We start from the raw sequence: 18,157 nt of genomic DNA on the forward strand, positions 1-18,157 counted from the left end.
ATAGAAATATCTATGAGTATATAACAAATATAATAAAATATGACATAACACAACAATTATATAAGGGTGATTCTAGTAACTGAGTTATAACTTTTTTCTATTAAAATGGAAAAAATTCAAGATAGAAAAAAATGAATAGAAGAAAATTTTTCATTGCTTTACACGATCTATCATTCAAAGATTATAGTTTTATCTATAATTTATTTTCATGATGTGTTAAGATTACGTATTATATAATATAATTACTATAACATATTCTACATCGTTATTTTTCGCGTATTTCACTTATTGTTAGTTAGAAAATCTGTATGTCGACTTTGTTTCCTGTCGGATTTGTCGAAGAATGCCCCGACAAAATCACTATAGCCTTACCGCTCGCGGCGAATCATGTCTGTCTCGGAAGGCAAGGAGAGAGTAACGTGAAACAGACAAAAACACGACGCAAGATGAGAAACGAGGCAAAAGAAATGAGATATCACCAATAGACAATAAGATAATAATAATCACAGAATTCAATCAACTAGAAGGTAGATTCGATTGTGGAACAAGATATGCAGCATCTCAATACAAAATGATTTCACGTTGCTCCAAAAACCTATTTCCAAGAGATACATTTTTCATCCTTTGCATATCTTACGCCTCCTGTCTTACAGCTTATTTTGATCTTACAGCTTATTCATTCTTTCCTCGAACAATTGGCCGAAAGATCGTCGAACGATTGGCCGGGGCATTCAACGGTGTTGCTCACAGAGCATCCGTTATTTAGCTTAGTGCCTCGTAAAGTAAGAACGACACGAGAGATCGGAGAGTAGGCACCTGCTGCCGTCTCACCAGCATGCAGCCATCGCTATGTTACGCTCCGCGCACTATTTAAGATTACAGCCTTCTTCCTCCGCGAAAAGAGGGAAACTCCGGCTGGCACGGGGCGGGGCTCGAGCGAATTCAATCCGAAATGTCGGAAAATTAGATCTCGACTTCCAGTGGCGTCTCGTACCCGTATCACTTTGCCGGCAAGAGAGGCGGATGAGGTGTTACTTTAAAGCAACCAGACAACCGCGGTCGACTCCGGTCTCCCGGTAAGACAACGCAAATGTTATCCGAGGGAACGAGCGAGGAGTGGCGCGCGTTAACTAAAGTGGCTCGTTAAGCGTCTTTTGCACCGCGAGAAAAATCTCTGCGGCTTTACGCTCGTAAAGCTTGTAATTTTTACGCGACTAATTACCGTCTAACTGTGCGCAGTATCGCGTGCATTTAAAAGAGAAGCGTGCGAATTTTGAAGACTCGGTTGTTGTCACGTTGTTGTTTGTTACACTCTAATGAATTTGTGCGCCATTAGAAAAAATATAAATGGAGACCTCGGTCCGGTAATTAATCTTTTGGCGATTTTTCAACAATCGCGTCACATAAAAGTCGACACGGAGCGGAGCAAGAGGAGGCGATCTTTGCATTCTTATCGGCGATTACTATGCCGGTCGCGTATATAATAGTCGTTAAACGCGACTTAATATTCCAATCCTTTTCTGATAAGACTATATACGCAGCCGTAACTCGAAATAGGTCGGCAGGTAGGGATGGAGGAGGATTTAAGCGCTACTTGAGGCGATGTTCATAAACGGGTACCCGAACTGACGAGGACGGCTCGTTAAGTTCCCGGGCTCGTTAAGTATGCCGCGGGTCTTGCGCCAGCCGTGCGCACGCGGAGGGCGAAATGCCTTCGATACTTGTACAGATTGTTATGTCGGCAGCAGCTAATACCCGACGGCAGCTCGACGGTAGACGGTTAATATCCCTGCGGTTTGCTATCGCGCGTCACCGACGACGATTACAGGCGGCGGAAAGTATCGAGATGTGTAAACGAGGCTGTGCAGCGATTGTCGCTATTTCCCGTGTTTGAGCGCTTTAGAGATCTCTCTTCTCTTCTCTGCTCCGTTTACATCTCTCTCGCTCGATCTCTCACTTTCTCGCTTTCACGTCGCTCGAATGTTTCACCGGAAACATGAGTACGATCATGATGCAATGCGCGATGTTTATCGTGGATAAACCGATAAACCAGTAAACTTGATTAAATTTTATTAAACCAAGATTACATTCATCGGCTAGCTATTGTGTTACGTTTGTGGTAGATTATGTGGTTTCGAAATACATCTAGTTGATTAATATTTCTCTGTCGACGATTAAAATTTTGAATTGGTCTTTCTGGGAAGTATCTGGTATCGTGATTTGAAAGGCAATAAATTTATAGTGAAAGAGAGATTTTCTTCGCTTTATTAACGAGGCAATGTAGTCCTCGAAAGATATTCCTGATTTCCTATGTTCTAATGTGAATACGATCGCGCGTATTACACCAATGGATTATGTTAATGATAGTTAGCAAACTGAGGCCGGGATGATTAATTGCGTGAGCCAAGTGGGACGCGGTCCGATTGTAACTGAGCAACTATCGATTAACTCGGGCGCATCTTGGCACTTTATCGATGCGGGCATCACCGGCAGCGGGGTCGCTCGATTAATTGTTTCACTCGCAGTTCGCAACTTATCGCAACCGATTTTCGCGGCGTTCACCGCGAATGCAAAAAAGATCAGCGATATTGGCGTTACGTCGACAGATATAAATTCTGTCTCATTTATTTTACAAAAATTTTCAAGATTCAGCGTTGAAAGATTGTGAAAATATCGTGTTTATCGAACTTCTATTAAGAGACAAACCGATTTCAGGAAATCGAAGCATCTATAAATAAATGTAGGCAAATATTCTATGTATTTTTAGGCAGAATTCTTATAAAGATCTTAACTTATTTCTTGTGATTGATTGAGAGGTCGTTTATGACACACAGAACAATTTTTCTTTCAGATTATTCTGAAAATAGCAAGCGCTAAAGATACGATTCACATTCGCTGGTTATTTTATGAACTAAATCTCTATTGGAAAACGGTTATCCTTCGCGAAGTTAAGTTCAGGCAAGAACACGAGAAGTCGCGTTCTCGTAAAATCGATTGTCGTGGAACAGCGTAGAATATTTATTTACGCACATTACTATCATTTTATTGGATATATTTTATTGGTGATGTATATACGCGTCGCAGAGAGAGTAATATTACGATATGTTACTTCATCGAATTACTTCAGCGAATATTTTATGGGTTTTTATTAAATAAAAGTTGTGTATCAAACTTATCATATTTTTGTCGAATCGTGCGCATTTTTCATATTAAAATTAAAATAAATCTAGTACGATTTATAACTGAAACTTAATGCAATAGTAAATATATAATATAATTTGGTCCATCTATGACATAGATTATGCCCAAACGCACTAAATGAAATCTTCGTAACATGTTTATGTAACATATGCATATAACATTAGCAGATAAAATATGTAATAAAATATACATAATGTGAGAGACGAATTTACCTCGTCGAAACCGTGTGACCTTTCGTCCGTTGACAAACCGGGGTCTCCATGTTTTATCGACCTGAATACAGTCGATAGGGTCGTCCCAATTAGTTATTTCACCGAGTTTGTTGGTTTACCACAGCTAATTTCAAACAAGGATTATATGTATCCAGGCTTACAACACCGAGGCGAAGTATCGTGATCAGTATAAATAGAAAACGTATTAAGTGTAATGTGAAAAAGGGCAAATAACTTTTTACTAAATTAAGCTTTTAATTTAATTAAGTTATTACCATTAGCTGTAGAATACTTAATATCTGAAGAATTTTTTTCCCAATAAATTTCATTTATCATAATTTAAATCTTTTGCAATCACTGACAAGTGTTTAGCGAATTTAGTCGTTTCTTTCGGAGAATTCTAAAGAAGCCGCTTTAGCCGTTTCAGTTAGACGAGGAGCGAAGGAGGAGCGTAACTACCGAAAATGCTCGAAGCGGCGAATAGACCGCCGTTTCCGCGCCTAAGTAAATTCCGCGCGTTCCTTCCGTGGCTTCGCGCATTTCTAAAACGGCGCCGAACTGCTATTAGAAGCGTTCTCCTGAGAACTTCCTAACGATACTTCCACCGCACCGTTGCCGCCGCGATGTCGTCGCTCTCTCGCATGCCCCGCGAAACTTGTGCCTCGTTAGATTTACCCCGCTGCTGGTCGGTATTAACACCGCCGACGAGCGTTAAGGCGCGGCTAGGAACGCGCTAGAAATGGACGTCCCGATTTCGAACGAATGGCGGAAAGTTCGTAATTGAAGCACACATATGGCATTGGAAAAACTTTCGACGGAACCGGTTGTTAATTCACGGGAGCAATATGTCGGTAGTCACTCACGAGTAAATCGATAGCGTCCGTTATATCGTCGGACAATCTCAAAAAGAAGCTCTTCCAATCATGTTTACAAAATACAATAAATAAACGACTCAATGGAAGGCATTGTTCGGGGATGAAGGAAGCAGGAGAGGAGGAGCGATTCATTGAATTGGTCGGATTTCCATGGAAATATGTGGGCAGTATTGATGAGATCACTCTCCATATACATATAGAGCTCTGTATTACCTAATTTAAAGGACTTTAGTGCGATATATACCTGACTCTTCATAGGATCCGTATTGATTTGACACATATAAAGGCCGCCGTCCTCTTTCTGCACGCCCTTGATGTGCAGGTTCCATATAGAGTGGTCGCTATGGGACACGGACACCCTCTGGTTGTGCGTGATCACGTGATCGTGTATCGCCTGGATCGCCTTCGTGTCCGCCTTTACCCAACCGACCTGGAACATCAATCGCCGGATCGGGGCCTTAATAGGCGATGGAGACGACGGTGAGAACGAACGGGGGGGAGACGCGCGCGGAGTCGGTGCCGGAAATCGCGGTGACGGCGTCGCGGATTTCGCCGAAGACGCCGCAATTTCCTCACAGGCATCCGACTGCGGAATACAAACAGATGTGGGGGATGTCTGTCCCGTGGTGTGCATGCATACACATTGCACATACGTACGCGCGCACACACGGATTGACACGCGTGATTCCCCTTGGCCAAACTTCCAGGCGGTATTTGCATTTTCCTTAGAATATTCCGAATCGTGGAGCGAGGAGCTCTCGCGATTTCACGCGGAACGAGCACACGCGAGCGCACGCACCATACACCCACATCTGCAATTACGCTACGTACGCGCGCCCATTTCAATCAAATAGAAAAAGGCAAGATGCAAAGGCAGCCGCCCGATCGCGGCTTTGTCATTATTCTCGGTGTGTGTATTCGCGCGATATTCCGCGATTGCGAGGATATCGTTGCACGTTCGTCATCCACGAGAAGGATATTCGTGATCGTCGATGAGAACCTCACGTTTTTCTTTCATGAGAGATTCATCGATTTTAATTACAATTATCAAAGATTGTTCAGCAGATATCACAGTTGCTTGATTTAGAATCGTTTAAAGAAGCATCGATAAAACGGGGACGCTTGCGAGTCAGTCACTCCTCGGATTTGACTTTTAGATTCCTTTGGGAAGTGAATTATATAAATGGAGAGACTCCCCCTTCCCGTCTTCGGGGCTACGTCCGGTAACGACAGATTTCCAGCGCGATTGTGTCGCGATTGCGCTTCACATAAATTTAATTATTATAATTCTCCGTTTAGAAGCCTCGTTTTAATTTGACCGATACGAGGCCGTTGACGTTTATTTGCACGTAATCGACGGTCCTCATTGTTCCGCGCGATTAAATTAACGGTAATAATAATTGCGCAATGAAGATCGGAAAACGGAAACACAGTCGAATGAATTCGAGAATAGAATATATATTACGCGTTCAGATATGTTGATATTTCGCTTCTACTTCGCCGAACTGCCGGTGGAGATTCGGATCGATGTGAAACGTAATCGCGTATTCCATTCTACAGTTTACAATTTCGTCGGACGTCAGATATGGATAGCGGAGCCCCAGTCTACACATCTGAGCGTATCTGACCGACTGCGAGCAAATAGTACGTCGGCTGGTGAAGCAACTGGTTATACCGTAATGTAGTTGCGGGTTATACTGGTTCTCGCTCTGCGGCGTAATGCAATTTGCAAGAGCGCAAAGATAAACGATAATGCGTGAAAAAGATAATCCCACTATACGGTGGTCGTGCATATAAAGTTATTATTAAATTCCACCGAAGGGAAAACGTGAATTTGCAACAAAATTTAAAAGCGTTATGTTAGTCCGCTATAAATCGTGCTCGCGATCGATAACGAGGTTCCGTGATACAAAATCAGCTTCGCGAAAAATTTGTTAATCCGTTGAAAAGAAACCGTCGAGTCGCTCGTATCATCTTACGGACACGTGTATCGGTAAAACTTCTCTCTGTAGTCAGACTGAAAGAGGAAAAGTCGAGTCAAAGTGTGCGGAAAAATTCCTCTCTTCTTCTTTTCGCTTTTAAGTGAGAATTTTTGCAGATATAACAGGATCGACTTCTGCATCCGTCCGTGAAAATCGTATAGATAGATTATTTAAAGCGCTGTCTTTTCCGTGTACTTGCCGAGGATTTTTTTTCTCATTGCGGATCTGCTTTCATTTTGCAGAAAGTAAAAACTAATTTCCGGACTAGATATATCAATTCTTCTTTACATCACGAATATCGAGATGGATATAAATGTATAAATGTAAATGTGTCTAGTAATATGCAACGATTCGAACCATATGTGATTACTGATTATGTTGCCTTTTATCTCGCTTGTTTGCTTTTGTCAGATTTTTGTAGTGGTTATCGGACCGTGTCAACATTATAACGCTAACACACCTCGAATAAATGCAAAATGTTCGCGATGTGTTCGCCGCGCAGAAGTTTAACCTGGTGGGAGAGATATGACTTTTTAAAGGCGCGCCTCCTTTCAGAAGTTAAGTGAGACCCCGAGAAGTTAAGCGAGCGTTACGACATCACAGACACGCTGTCGCTTTTCATGCAACGTACCCTGTAACCGCCTAGATGTTTCACCAGACACGTGAAAGTGGCGTCCCTCCCGAGTGCCACAGTTTGATTGGTGATAGGGCCGGAGAATTCGGGTTGAAAAGCGCCGCCTGAAACGATAAAATACGTACGACGTTTCGTGAAAAATACATACGCCATTTGCATACCGCGCACCGCCGGCAATTTTTCGACAGCAACGTCAATTCGCCGTCGTACACAGAATGCACTTTATGCGAAAGCGAATAAACGTCAGAAGGTTGAATGCTACGCGACTAGGCGAGACGCGCGTCGGAGATGCGTCTCGCGACTGCAAATTAAACGCGTAGACGTGACGTCGAATTAGCGGAGAATCGCTGTCGTACATGCACCACTTATATTAGGCAAACTTCCATATTCACGAGCAACATTGATCGATGCTAGATGATCTTCATGTTTATCTGCTCTCCGATAATTATTTATAAATTCACAAAAATGTTTTGGAAAGGAACAACTGTCGCGCACAATTATCTTTTCATGCTAATGCACGTTTTTATTGACAATAGAAATGCAATTGATCGGATTTGTACGACTGTAATGCATTATTGAAATAAAAGTAATTTTTACAAATTTTGTTTTGTCTACGCTAGGTTGATGAAAATAATATAAATATAAATATATAAAATAAAATAATATCGATAAATGTATAAAATTATATTAAAAGTAGTATAAATGAAATTATATTGTTTTCGCCAATTTTACTTATAGACAGAACAAAATTTGTTAAAATTACTTTTATTTAGTATAATTTAATGTAATTTTCAAAGTAAACATATTAAAAATTAAAACTTAAAGAGAACGATTCTAACACAGAATCATTTTAAATCAACTTATTTCGTGACAACGTAATTTGTGCGGTGCATATCGCAAACGTACACACCGTTTCATTATCCATTATCTTCCTAATGTGAAATTATGCGTGCAACGCACGCAGCTGCCATAAATATCGCATCATGCACGATTATAGCTAACGCGCCATTCTATATGTACAGAATACATATCTCCTTTTACTTTCTCATATTTTTCACATATTCCCGGATTATTTCGCAGCTGCACTATGAATAATAGCGCTACACAGACGATAGCGTTCGATTTGACATGACGGCCGCGTAAAATAAGGCGAAACACGATGCGTAACGTATAAATTGCTTCCCCGGCGCGAGATATAGAGATCGAGGATACAGAATGCGCGAAGAATGAGTGGAAGATGTACTCGGTTCAATATGTTCTGTAAAAGTTTGCTCAAATTCCGCGTTTTCTTCCCTCTCGGCGCTGCGCCGTTTATCTGACGATAATTTATGCGCGCGAGTTATATACGCGAAACCCAAATATAGTTCGCCTAAATGGAAATTTGAGCGTAACGTCGAATGATTTTTATATCCCGTCCATAAACTAAATGCCGCTCGACAACTCGCGCCGAGTGAATTGAATTAATCTTGTAATCGGCAGCTGAGTATCGCGTCGAGCTGGTTATCCCGTAGTTTACAGAATGATGACGTAAATGTTGATTGAATCGATCACAGAGAGAGAGAGAGAGGCGAGCCGACGAGGGGGGGGGGAGGGGGGAGGAGTGATTCTCTCTCGAATGCATTTTCTCACGCAAATAGATTCTACGCGAGAGCAAATAAGGAGAACTGACTTTTTACTATTGTTTTTATATTTCACGATCCTCGCATAAACAGACTGTTTTGGTACTGGAATTCTGTGTGTCTAGAAACGTATATATAGAAAAATGTACCGTATCAAATGGGCTTCCAACGAGATGCGCGCGCGCGCGCCCGCGCGATAACATTTTCGTATGAATTTTTGCTAAAAGTATACCGGCAGCAGCATACAACGGGGGGTAAACAGGACAATGATACTTCTGCAAAAATTTCTGTCCCAGCTGCTGCATAAGCTACTCGATTTAGAGTTTTTTAATATTCTGCAATATCGCGAGGTTTGTCCGAATAGCTCGACGTCATGGAAATGCAATATTGACTTGTTAATTGATTAAATTAAAAGAAATACTCAATATACTCGCCGCAATATAACAGGTACGTTTATTGCGTCTATTACTGCCTTTATTTTTAAAACTAATTTTTTTCCGATTTTAATTGTCTTTATTTTAAGTAGGTATGCAAATCACGATTTTCCTTTTTTCATAATAAGTATCAATAAAATCGCATCTTCGGCGCTGATGGGAAGAAACGTGGCGTAATATTATTGGATAGTTTAACAGCAAGGAAATTTGCGATATTGAGTTACGGTAATCAGCTTAATCGTCACCTTTTATTACGATTTCCTTCGTTTTAAGCGGACGAAATCGCGTATAATCATTCGACGGATTTAAATAGAGGGGAATTTTCAAAATTAGATCTCTCTAAAATTGGGCATTTTTGAAATTGTTTCCCCACAAGTTGCCGTATCTATGTGGACAGCGAGTTATATGTGAAATTAATTAGAATGCGACAAATGTATGAACTGAAACAATTTCGTTGTAATTCGAGTTATTAATTTTCGATTATCCGATTTCTCATTACCCCGCGCATATAACGATATGTTTGGATGAAACTTGTAACTGTAATAAAAGATCTTTAATTACATTGACATTCGAAACCCATTAAAAAGTGACGTATCGAAAATGACTACGTAAAATAAACGGAAATACAATTTCACATGTTAATAATTTTGATTAATAATCATCTTCTGAAGTAAATTATGACTTTTCGTAATGCTTTCGGATCTAAATGCGACAATTTCTATAGCCAATGCAATTCAAACGGTAAATGTGATTACAAGCGAATAGAAACGGAGTAATTGCGGAAAATTAAACAGACAAGAGAAAACTCTAGGAATAGGAAAATTCTACGAACAGAATCTGACGACAGGTAATAACAAAAGAAGCTAATAGAGAGTTTTTAAAAAAATGAGTCAAGTGCGATCTATTTATCTTGCAATAGGAATAATTGGATCAACAAATATTAATAAGAAAGGTCGCGACAATTACGGTGATAACATTTTGTTGCCAACGGCTTATGCGAGTTGATACGGACAGCACACTATGTTAAAAGTTAAAATATAACTCCAGGATATATAAACCGGGTCGCAGTCATTTGTTTTGCGAAAGTAATGTTTGCAATTAAAGCGCCACATAGTGCAATGCACATTTTAATTATTTTCAAGGAAAGAAATTTTCTTGAAAAACATTATAATGGAGAATAGGTATTGCATTTAAATTTCATTACGAATTTAATTTTTACGCCAAGCGCAGCGCATGATTGGACAATTATAGAGGGGTAAGAAAATTATAAAAATCTAAACCACGCAAATCATAGATAGTCGTCAAGCAAAATTCGAAAGTATTAAGAATTCAGATACATATTGTATCTTTATTTCACGAGCGTTGATGCGTTATTTGGGATTTTTAATCGAGCGTAGATCGTAAGTTGTTTTAAAGTACTACCTTAAAGAAAAGCCAAGAAATTGTCAATAACCTATCCGCATTTTATTAATATTAAAAAGTTGCACCGGCATAAATTACTTATCGCGCGTCGTACTCGTCAACATTGCGGCGGAAAGTACACGAGAAATAACCACGGTTTTTCATCCGGAAACTTTGTTGGAAATTGCGAGTAGCTTATTATCGAACTTCCGTCGGGAAAATAAGTTGTTATGGATATTAAATATCGTAACGTTCTTCGACGCGCAGAAATGTATATAGCCCGTAGCCGAATTAGTAGCTTTCGCTTTTCGACATACGATCCCTTTGCAACCCGTAACAAGCAAGCCTTATTAATTCCAGCGCCGTGAACTCTCTGTCGCTATTTCGAGATAATTCGGGTAATTTTCGCGCTGGGGTTTCCCATTCTTCGAGGGCCGTTTTTCGTGTTAATACCGTTACACAGTGATAGCTCACTCCGTAAAATGGCGATGCTTTCATTCATTTTTTACTCCCTCTCTCGGAAATTAAATTTCTATTTTTTATATTAAATAGGAAGATACGTAATTAAATTATTTTAATTTGTTGAAACATTATTATATCAATAATATCAGGAAAAAGCTGAAATATATTCTTTTTATCAATGTATTAATAAATATTTGTTAGTTAAATAAAATAACTGCAAACGTTTTTAGCGTGTGTAACATGTTTTTTGTGAAATGCATACGCGAGTATAGAAATGCAGATTGAAGGGTTGGAAAATAAACTGATGGCGAGAGAAGGAAAAATAAACTATCGATTACTGCTGATGATTTGAGCAATTTATCTCATAAATAGCATCGCACCGCGCAATTATTTACTCTCTATTGGTCAAGCGTTATTTGACAATAATTTTGCGCATCATTTCGTGCACGCTCACAGCGAGCGATGCAAAAGCGTATTTGATGAAATTCACGCAATACTAATAATCACCTGGAAGAATATTCATTTAGCAATGATTATTAGTTAATTCTTATCAAGCATAATATTTGGATAAATTGTTTCTAATTTCTACATATGTAGAATTTACTGTTTTTTTTATTTATTTTTGTTACATTTATTTCGTAAATTTTATCAAATGCAATGATTAATTATAAGATTTGTTAATTCTCTCAATTTTTATTACAAAATATTGGGTACATTTACGCCTAACATATAATATTTAATTTTCCATAAATTAAGGCATATAAAATATTAATTAACGATACGATTTTCGAACCGAATAAAATGTTTAATCAGGTTATCCGTTTAATTAATAAAACAGTAATTTTTTTAAATTTTATACTACATTTATATAATTAATTATCTTAATCTTTTATAGAATTATGTTACGAATATATATGATAGAATAATTCCATATTTTTCCGAGAATTTCCATTTTTTTCCGAGATTTTTCACGCGCTAGAAATTTGTGGCGAATGAACTTCGTATTGCTCGATCCACGCATATCGCGCGTGTAATCGTGCATCCGAAGTGTCGACTAAACTACTGCTGCAATGTATCAATTGAGGTAATATTAACTACACATTTAACTCGTCGCGCTAGAATGCACACGCTCTCACTCATTGTCAGTACGTTGATAACGACAGCCTCATTTACATATGCGTCATATCGCGTATATAATGACAGTCAAAAATTAAAATGCTAAATAAAAACATTGATATAAATTTCTTGCATTTTTCTGTTTGCTAAAAAGATCTCTATAGCCAACTGCTTAGCTTACTTTATTTATAATGGTATTGTTACAAAGAATAAAACCAAATCTCTTAAAATGCAAATAAAAACACGCGCATAAAGATAATGTAAAGACATCTCTAAATATTCGATAGAGTGAATAAATCAACGTATGCCTGCACTTGTGTGTATATATATATATATATATATACATATATTTTACGAACAACACGTTTAATACCTTGCATTGGGGAAAAAGATCGTATCCCCTTGGTCCTGGCAAGCTCCGCTTGCGCGCCTGTAAACGCACTTTCCTTCTTCACGAGTGGCCAAAGTAAACGGCCAAACAAGCAAACAGACACTCTACAAATCTCGTCACCCAAACACCCACCACCCGCACGTAACTCTGCCCGGCTAAAGAAATATTCGCAAAGGCGACTCTCGACGGAAAAGTCGTTCCCGAGTTTCAGCGTTTCATTTTTCTCGTTTTGTATCCCTAGGCTCCTTTTTTCTCTCTCTCTCTATCTCTTTTTGACTCCGTTTTATCCAATCCTTTTCCTTCTTTTTTTCGCTATTCATGTTCTACTGCAGTGTAGCAAGCGCATTCATATTTAATTATACCTTTTCTCTTATATATAAATCGCTCTTGTTATATTATCTTTGAAGTAGCAGTAGTTTTTAATACCTTAGAAAATTTATCTTTAACAAAAATATTGATTGCTCTTAGTATAATAGATGTAATAAATGTATAATAGATAGTAGAAATAGAATATAATAGTATAATAGATGATGTCTAGCTTTTAAATTAGATATTTTGGAATTAAATTGAGAGATCTCCCTCCCCTTCTCTCTATAAATATAATTAAATTTTATTTATCAATATTCAGCATATTGAAACTCATTCAATATTGAAGAATAAAATAATATCTCTTGTAAGTGAATTTTCATTGTTAAAAAATGCCGAGACTTCTCGAGAAAAATTTCTTAGAACGTGACCTTTGAATTTTAAAGTAATGTTTATAAATTATTTACAGTTATTTAATTATCTCCTTACTATATACTTTAAGCATTTTTACTCTAATTTTATACATTTGTTATAGGTTACAATTTATTTTTAAGACTATTATTTTTCTAGCATTATTGTTGAATTTCCTTCTTTCCGTTCATTTTTCTTTTTTTGTGTCTCCTTTTTACTTCTCTCTTTTTCCATCGTTTTCCCCAGTCTCATTTTTCCGATTGTCTCGCAAAAGCGGCTTTGCCTATCGTAACGAGACGTTTGAGGCGAGTTTTGTCGCGATTCGATGGCGGCACCGGTAATGCAAAACATAAGCGGAAGAACTCGGCTATGTACCAACAGACGCGGCGCTAAATTCATCGGGACGCACAAATGCGAGAGTTGAGGATGGGATGTATTGTAGGGTTCTTCCATCTGTCGCTTCCCGAAATCGTTGCGGCGGGAGTCATTTCTAGACGAATATCGACTTGTAAAACATTCCGACAAAAAATATCGCGCACTTATATCCGTGGTTTTCGAGTTAATTACTATTCATATAAATAAATAAAGATATATATTGTATATATAATTTTGTTAAAATTTATAAAATTAATTACATTTATTCAATATGATCTTCTCGAGCGAATTCTCTTTCAAAGGAAAGGAGAGAGATTTAGAAAGTTGATGGAAGATACGCTGCATTTACGGCGAAAGCAGTACGTCTCAGATTAAATGAAAAATTTCTAAATAAGATCGAGAATTTGCATTGCGGTATCGCTTCATCGACGACGCGACGTCGTCGTTCGTTCTTGAGAAAAGCCGCGGAAAGAAGGGTCTCGTTTAATTTAACTCAATTTATTCTTTCGTTTGCCCGCCTCTGAATGGGCCGTCCCTTTCCATTCACCCTTCGTTAAGCGGTCGATAAGTGAAAATTCCCGATTGGCCAGAAACTGTCTTTCTATAGTCCGCACGTTCCGCTCCCTTATTTATTATCCCTTTCAGCGTCACGCATTGCCGCTCGATATTAGATGCACAATAGAGCATCTCGGGCATCTTCCCGATGGGCCCTTCGCGTCGCGTTCATAATTATCGCTTTGCGGATGCTCCTCCACGAACCTACTTCAACTATCCGCAATCTGGAAGCTGGCAGCGTCTACAAAGTTCCGCCAGATCTGTTTTGGACTGTTTTGGGGATTTGTTTTAGAACTATTCGATGCATTTGTGCCGCGAAAACGTATTGTGTATGTCATATGGAGAATATGTATTTCATGGATGTATAATATATACTCGTACCTACATATTTAAAGAATTAAACGAACAAAATGACACATACACATTATAGATAATAATGTAGGTACGTATTTTTAAAAAGGAACAAAAGTGGAGAATGTTCTCTAAATCACAAATATATATTAAGGTAACCTAACCTTTCTCTCAGTGTATCAAGAATTATTTAGGTATAACGTGTTTGAGACGCGTATTTAGGTATAACCTCTGTGAACATATAGGGGAGTATATACTGTCTTTTTTAATTAGTATTCTAAAAGGTACGTTTTAAAACTCGTTGCTAAGAAAAGATTGATTCTAATAGATCCAAAAGAAACCGCGATAGCTCTGGACTATTTATGACTATTGAAATGTTGGATATTTTTAGTTGTTCTAGAATTACTTTTTTATTCGTACTGATACGTCAGCAGCCTTTATAAATCATGATTTATATATCGGTTTTTTATAGTTAGTATCGAATCTATTTGTAATATCTACTTTTATCTTCTAATAAATACAGAATAAATGAGAACAATAAACGTCTAATAAATTTTAGAAACTTTTTGTATTATTTATTATCTATTAAAAATGAAATTAATAGAATAAATTATTATTTTCTGTCCAATGGTGAGTTATTAATTCTATAATAATAAGTGAAATTGGACCGATATAATTATGTTATCACGTCATTATAATTATATTATTAATTCTATCTTATAAAAATATGAAAAAGTTTCTTAAGCGGTTTCCATTTGATCATCTAAAATTCACAAAATCGATCGCATTAGTTATTGAAAATGGAATGAAAAATAACACAATTTTCACACATATTTTATTTTAAGCGTTAAGACCAATAAAGATTTATACATATAGCATAAATTTTTAGACGGGAGAGAACTTGAAATGAGTTAAACGAAATCTGATGGATTAATTCTGAAGTAAATTCCCGCGACAATTCGTCGAGATCACGATGCAAATTGGGCAATTTACGATAGAACGGAAGAATGCCAGTCGTTAAGGGAATGCGTATTGGGTGCAGGTGTCACGGCGCTTGCCTGTTTGCGAGAAATGGATCCGCAAAGAATATCCCGGCGCGCGCTAGTTTTCCTCTAGGAAATCTTATTTACTTGCTGAGTACGCGGGGCGAGGTCGGCTGAAATTGAGTGACGTCAGTAATCAAATGCCATTCACCCGTTATGAAGACGTTTCTCCTCGGTGGAAATTATCATGCGAATGCGCGACTGGAGGAAGCGATAAAACCTTGATAGTTTGCGAAATTTTCTTGTCTACGTCAAACTATAATATCTACCTATCTTTCTTCACGGTCCGCCCAAGCTCCCGCCTTTCTTTTCTCTTTCCGTCGTCGCTCGTCTCTCACGGTATCTGCAGTCTTTATTAAAATCGTAATCTTTTATTTCCTCTCGCGGACATTCGCTTCTACGTTTGAACAGTAGTCTATTTAGCTTTTTACTAGAGTTATTCGAGACAAAAGATAAATTATATTCGACTTTATGCATCGACAAGGGCTGCTAAATATTCATGTTCACTTTTGTACAATTTTATTTTCCTCATTGATCTTTTTATCTTATTCCTACTTGTTGAAATTTTTTTCCTTTACAGTCATTTGTGATTCAATGCTTATTAATGTTTGTGAGTAGACTTTTTTCCTTTACAGTCATTTGTGATTCAAAGCTTATTAATGTATGTGTGGTGTGTGTGTGTGTTTATACAATAAATAATTAATATGTGTAATAATGAAGAAATTAATAGATGATTAATACGATATCCGAAATAATCTCGATTTATCGGTTTGTTAATTAGCTACTATTATCGCTATTTAAACATATAAGCATTAAAACCTGTCTGCATTTCCATTAAAATCATTTTATTTCCGTTTTTGAAATAAATTCCACTTGAAATGAACTGAAAACCTATTTACATCGTTAAGCTTAATCTGCGAAACCTTTTAACTTCTAGTATTAAATATTGCCGTAATTAGAGCTCTTTCAAAATCCGCGCTATGAACAGATTGATCCATTTCATACGTGAAATTTTTTCATCTGGATATATTACAATTACGTATATAGATATATATTTTTTGCTTTGAATATTGTATGATAGATGTACGATATTTTATTTATACGCGCGGACGGTAAAGTGGAATGAGCGATAATATGCGTGTTTTAACGGAACTGCGAATGGGTCGCTTTAGCCGGAGCACGCGCGTTGGCATTCAGAAAAAGTAATATCTCACCGGAGAGTGGAAGGTCGTAAGGCCAATATCGCCGTATGTCGTGCCGTGCAAGTGTGCGTTTCAAAAGCGGATTAGTTCCGGGTATTGTATTTACAGGTGGTCGCGCACCAGTCGGGCGGCTTAGTTGCAAAATTGCCCGTACATAGCGCGATATATATCTCATGGTTCTCGTATTCATCGGGTTCGGCGGCCCCTCTCGAAATCTGCAAACGCGCCGCGCGCACGTTCGCGTGACACGATAGGTATCTATTCTTATTGGGATTCTAATATCGCCGGGATCAACCGGGGATCCGTTGAGGGATTTCGCTAAATTAATCTTGTTTTTTTTTTCCGAAATCACTTCACACAATCCGCGGTCTCCATCTATAATATTACTATCTTAAGGAGGCACCTTATTATAATTGATACGGATTAATCGAAATCTCTCTGGCTACATTTGCATTTACGTGTAATCTGCGGAACGATGAAGATTTGGTACTTACCAAAAATATCATTTGGATAGATCAGGAGCGCCAATAACACCATTAGAAGTGCCTTTTGCCAATCCACCATTTTGCCACAATCATGGATCCAGCTGGAACATAAAATGTTATATAATATGTGTCCCGAAACAAATCATTTTTTTAATATTGTGGGGAAGTTTGAAAGGTAGTATTCTTCGATTCGAAATGAAATGTGTCACGATGTGATTCATGGTTCTCTTAAGTATATATGTATTAACAACAATAATAATCGAGTACATAAATTACGATAAAGCGAAATGCGAGTCTTTCTTGTCGACCGGTGAGACAATCTTCTTCTTATTTTATATTGGCTCCTGCCGCTTTTTAGCGGACAATACGGCCAGATTTGCCACTGTTTGTTTAACAAAGTCTGAATCACTGATTGCGTAGCGAAGTCTGAGTGAAAATTACTGAAAGTCTGAGTGGAAATTGTGATTGCATCAGCAATCTTCAAAAATTATTCAGGACAAAACACGTCCGAACACGTCCACGACTCAAGCGCGACTTTACCGGTGAGACAATGACTGTCTATCTTCAAATTCGCGCTCTCTACAGTCCACCTGTCTCGGGGGAAGGGGGCTAACCCTCTGTCTTCGGTTCGTTCAACTCGTCAAAACATATGTTCGTTCGATTATTATTCTCTTTTTCTATTTATAGTTGCTTCTCGGTAATTTTCTATCTATGTATAGCTTATAATTTCGTCTACAATATAATATTCAACTTCAATTTCACACACATTTTTGTATTCTTTAATTTATGTACTATGTTTTCTCTTTTTAAATAATAGTTTTTTTTACGATCATTCTTTACGTCGTAATTTATAGAAGGATTGCCATCTTTGAATGAAGATTTACAGTTTTCTTGCATTATTATTAATTAATAAAATATTGAATACATTGCATGGACAAAAATGATATTTAACGAGAATCACGAGCAATTAAACACGTCATGTCAGTTAATTACAGGTACAATTTATCCGCGTATCCTTTTGATGATTTATGTAGAAATTATTGATGAATGCAATTAAATAAATCTATCGTGTTTTTGTATTCAATGATTGGAAATAAAGCAC

The 18,157-nt window shown here is 37.8% G+C and overlaps 1 protein-coding gene across 5 annotated transcripts in view; it reads right to left on the minus strand.

Moving 5' to 3' along the window:
- The window catches only part of LOC139787562 (lachesin), a 96,025-nt gene that overhangs the window by 24,763 nt on the left and 53,105 nt on the right, over positions 1–18,157 (minus strand). For all 5 annotated transcript variants that reach the window (XM_071726743.1, XM_071726742.1, XM_071726746.1 and 2 more), the window contains 3 exons: positions 17,065–17,156; positions 6,902–7,008; positions 4,533–4,718 (listed from right to left, as the gene is read on the minus strand). In XM_071726743.1, coding sequence (XP_071582844.1) covers positions 4,533–4,718; positions 6,902–7,008; positions 17,065–17,156 — 385 coding nt within the window. The remainder of the gene's footprint in view (positions 1–4,532; positions 4,719–6,901; positions 7,009–17,064; positions 17,157–18,157) is intronic.

Source organism: Temnothorax nylanderi, unplaced genomic scaffold (genome assembly GCF_030848795.1).
Source record: "Temnothorax nylanderi isolate EJ_2023f unplaced genomic scaffold, tnyl_v1.0 TNYL_tig0010_pilon, whole genome shotgun sequence".
Classification (NCBI taxonomy): domain Eukaryota; kingdom Metazoa; phylum Arthropoda; class Insecta; order Hymenoptera; family Formicidae; genus Temnothorax; species Temnothorax nylanderi.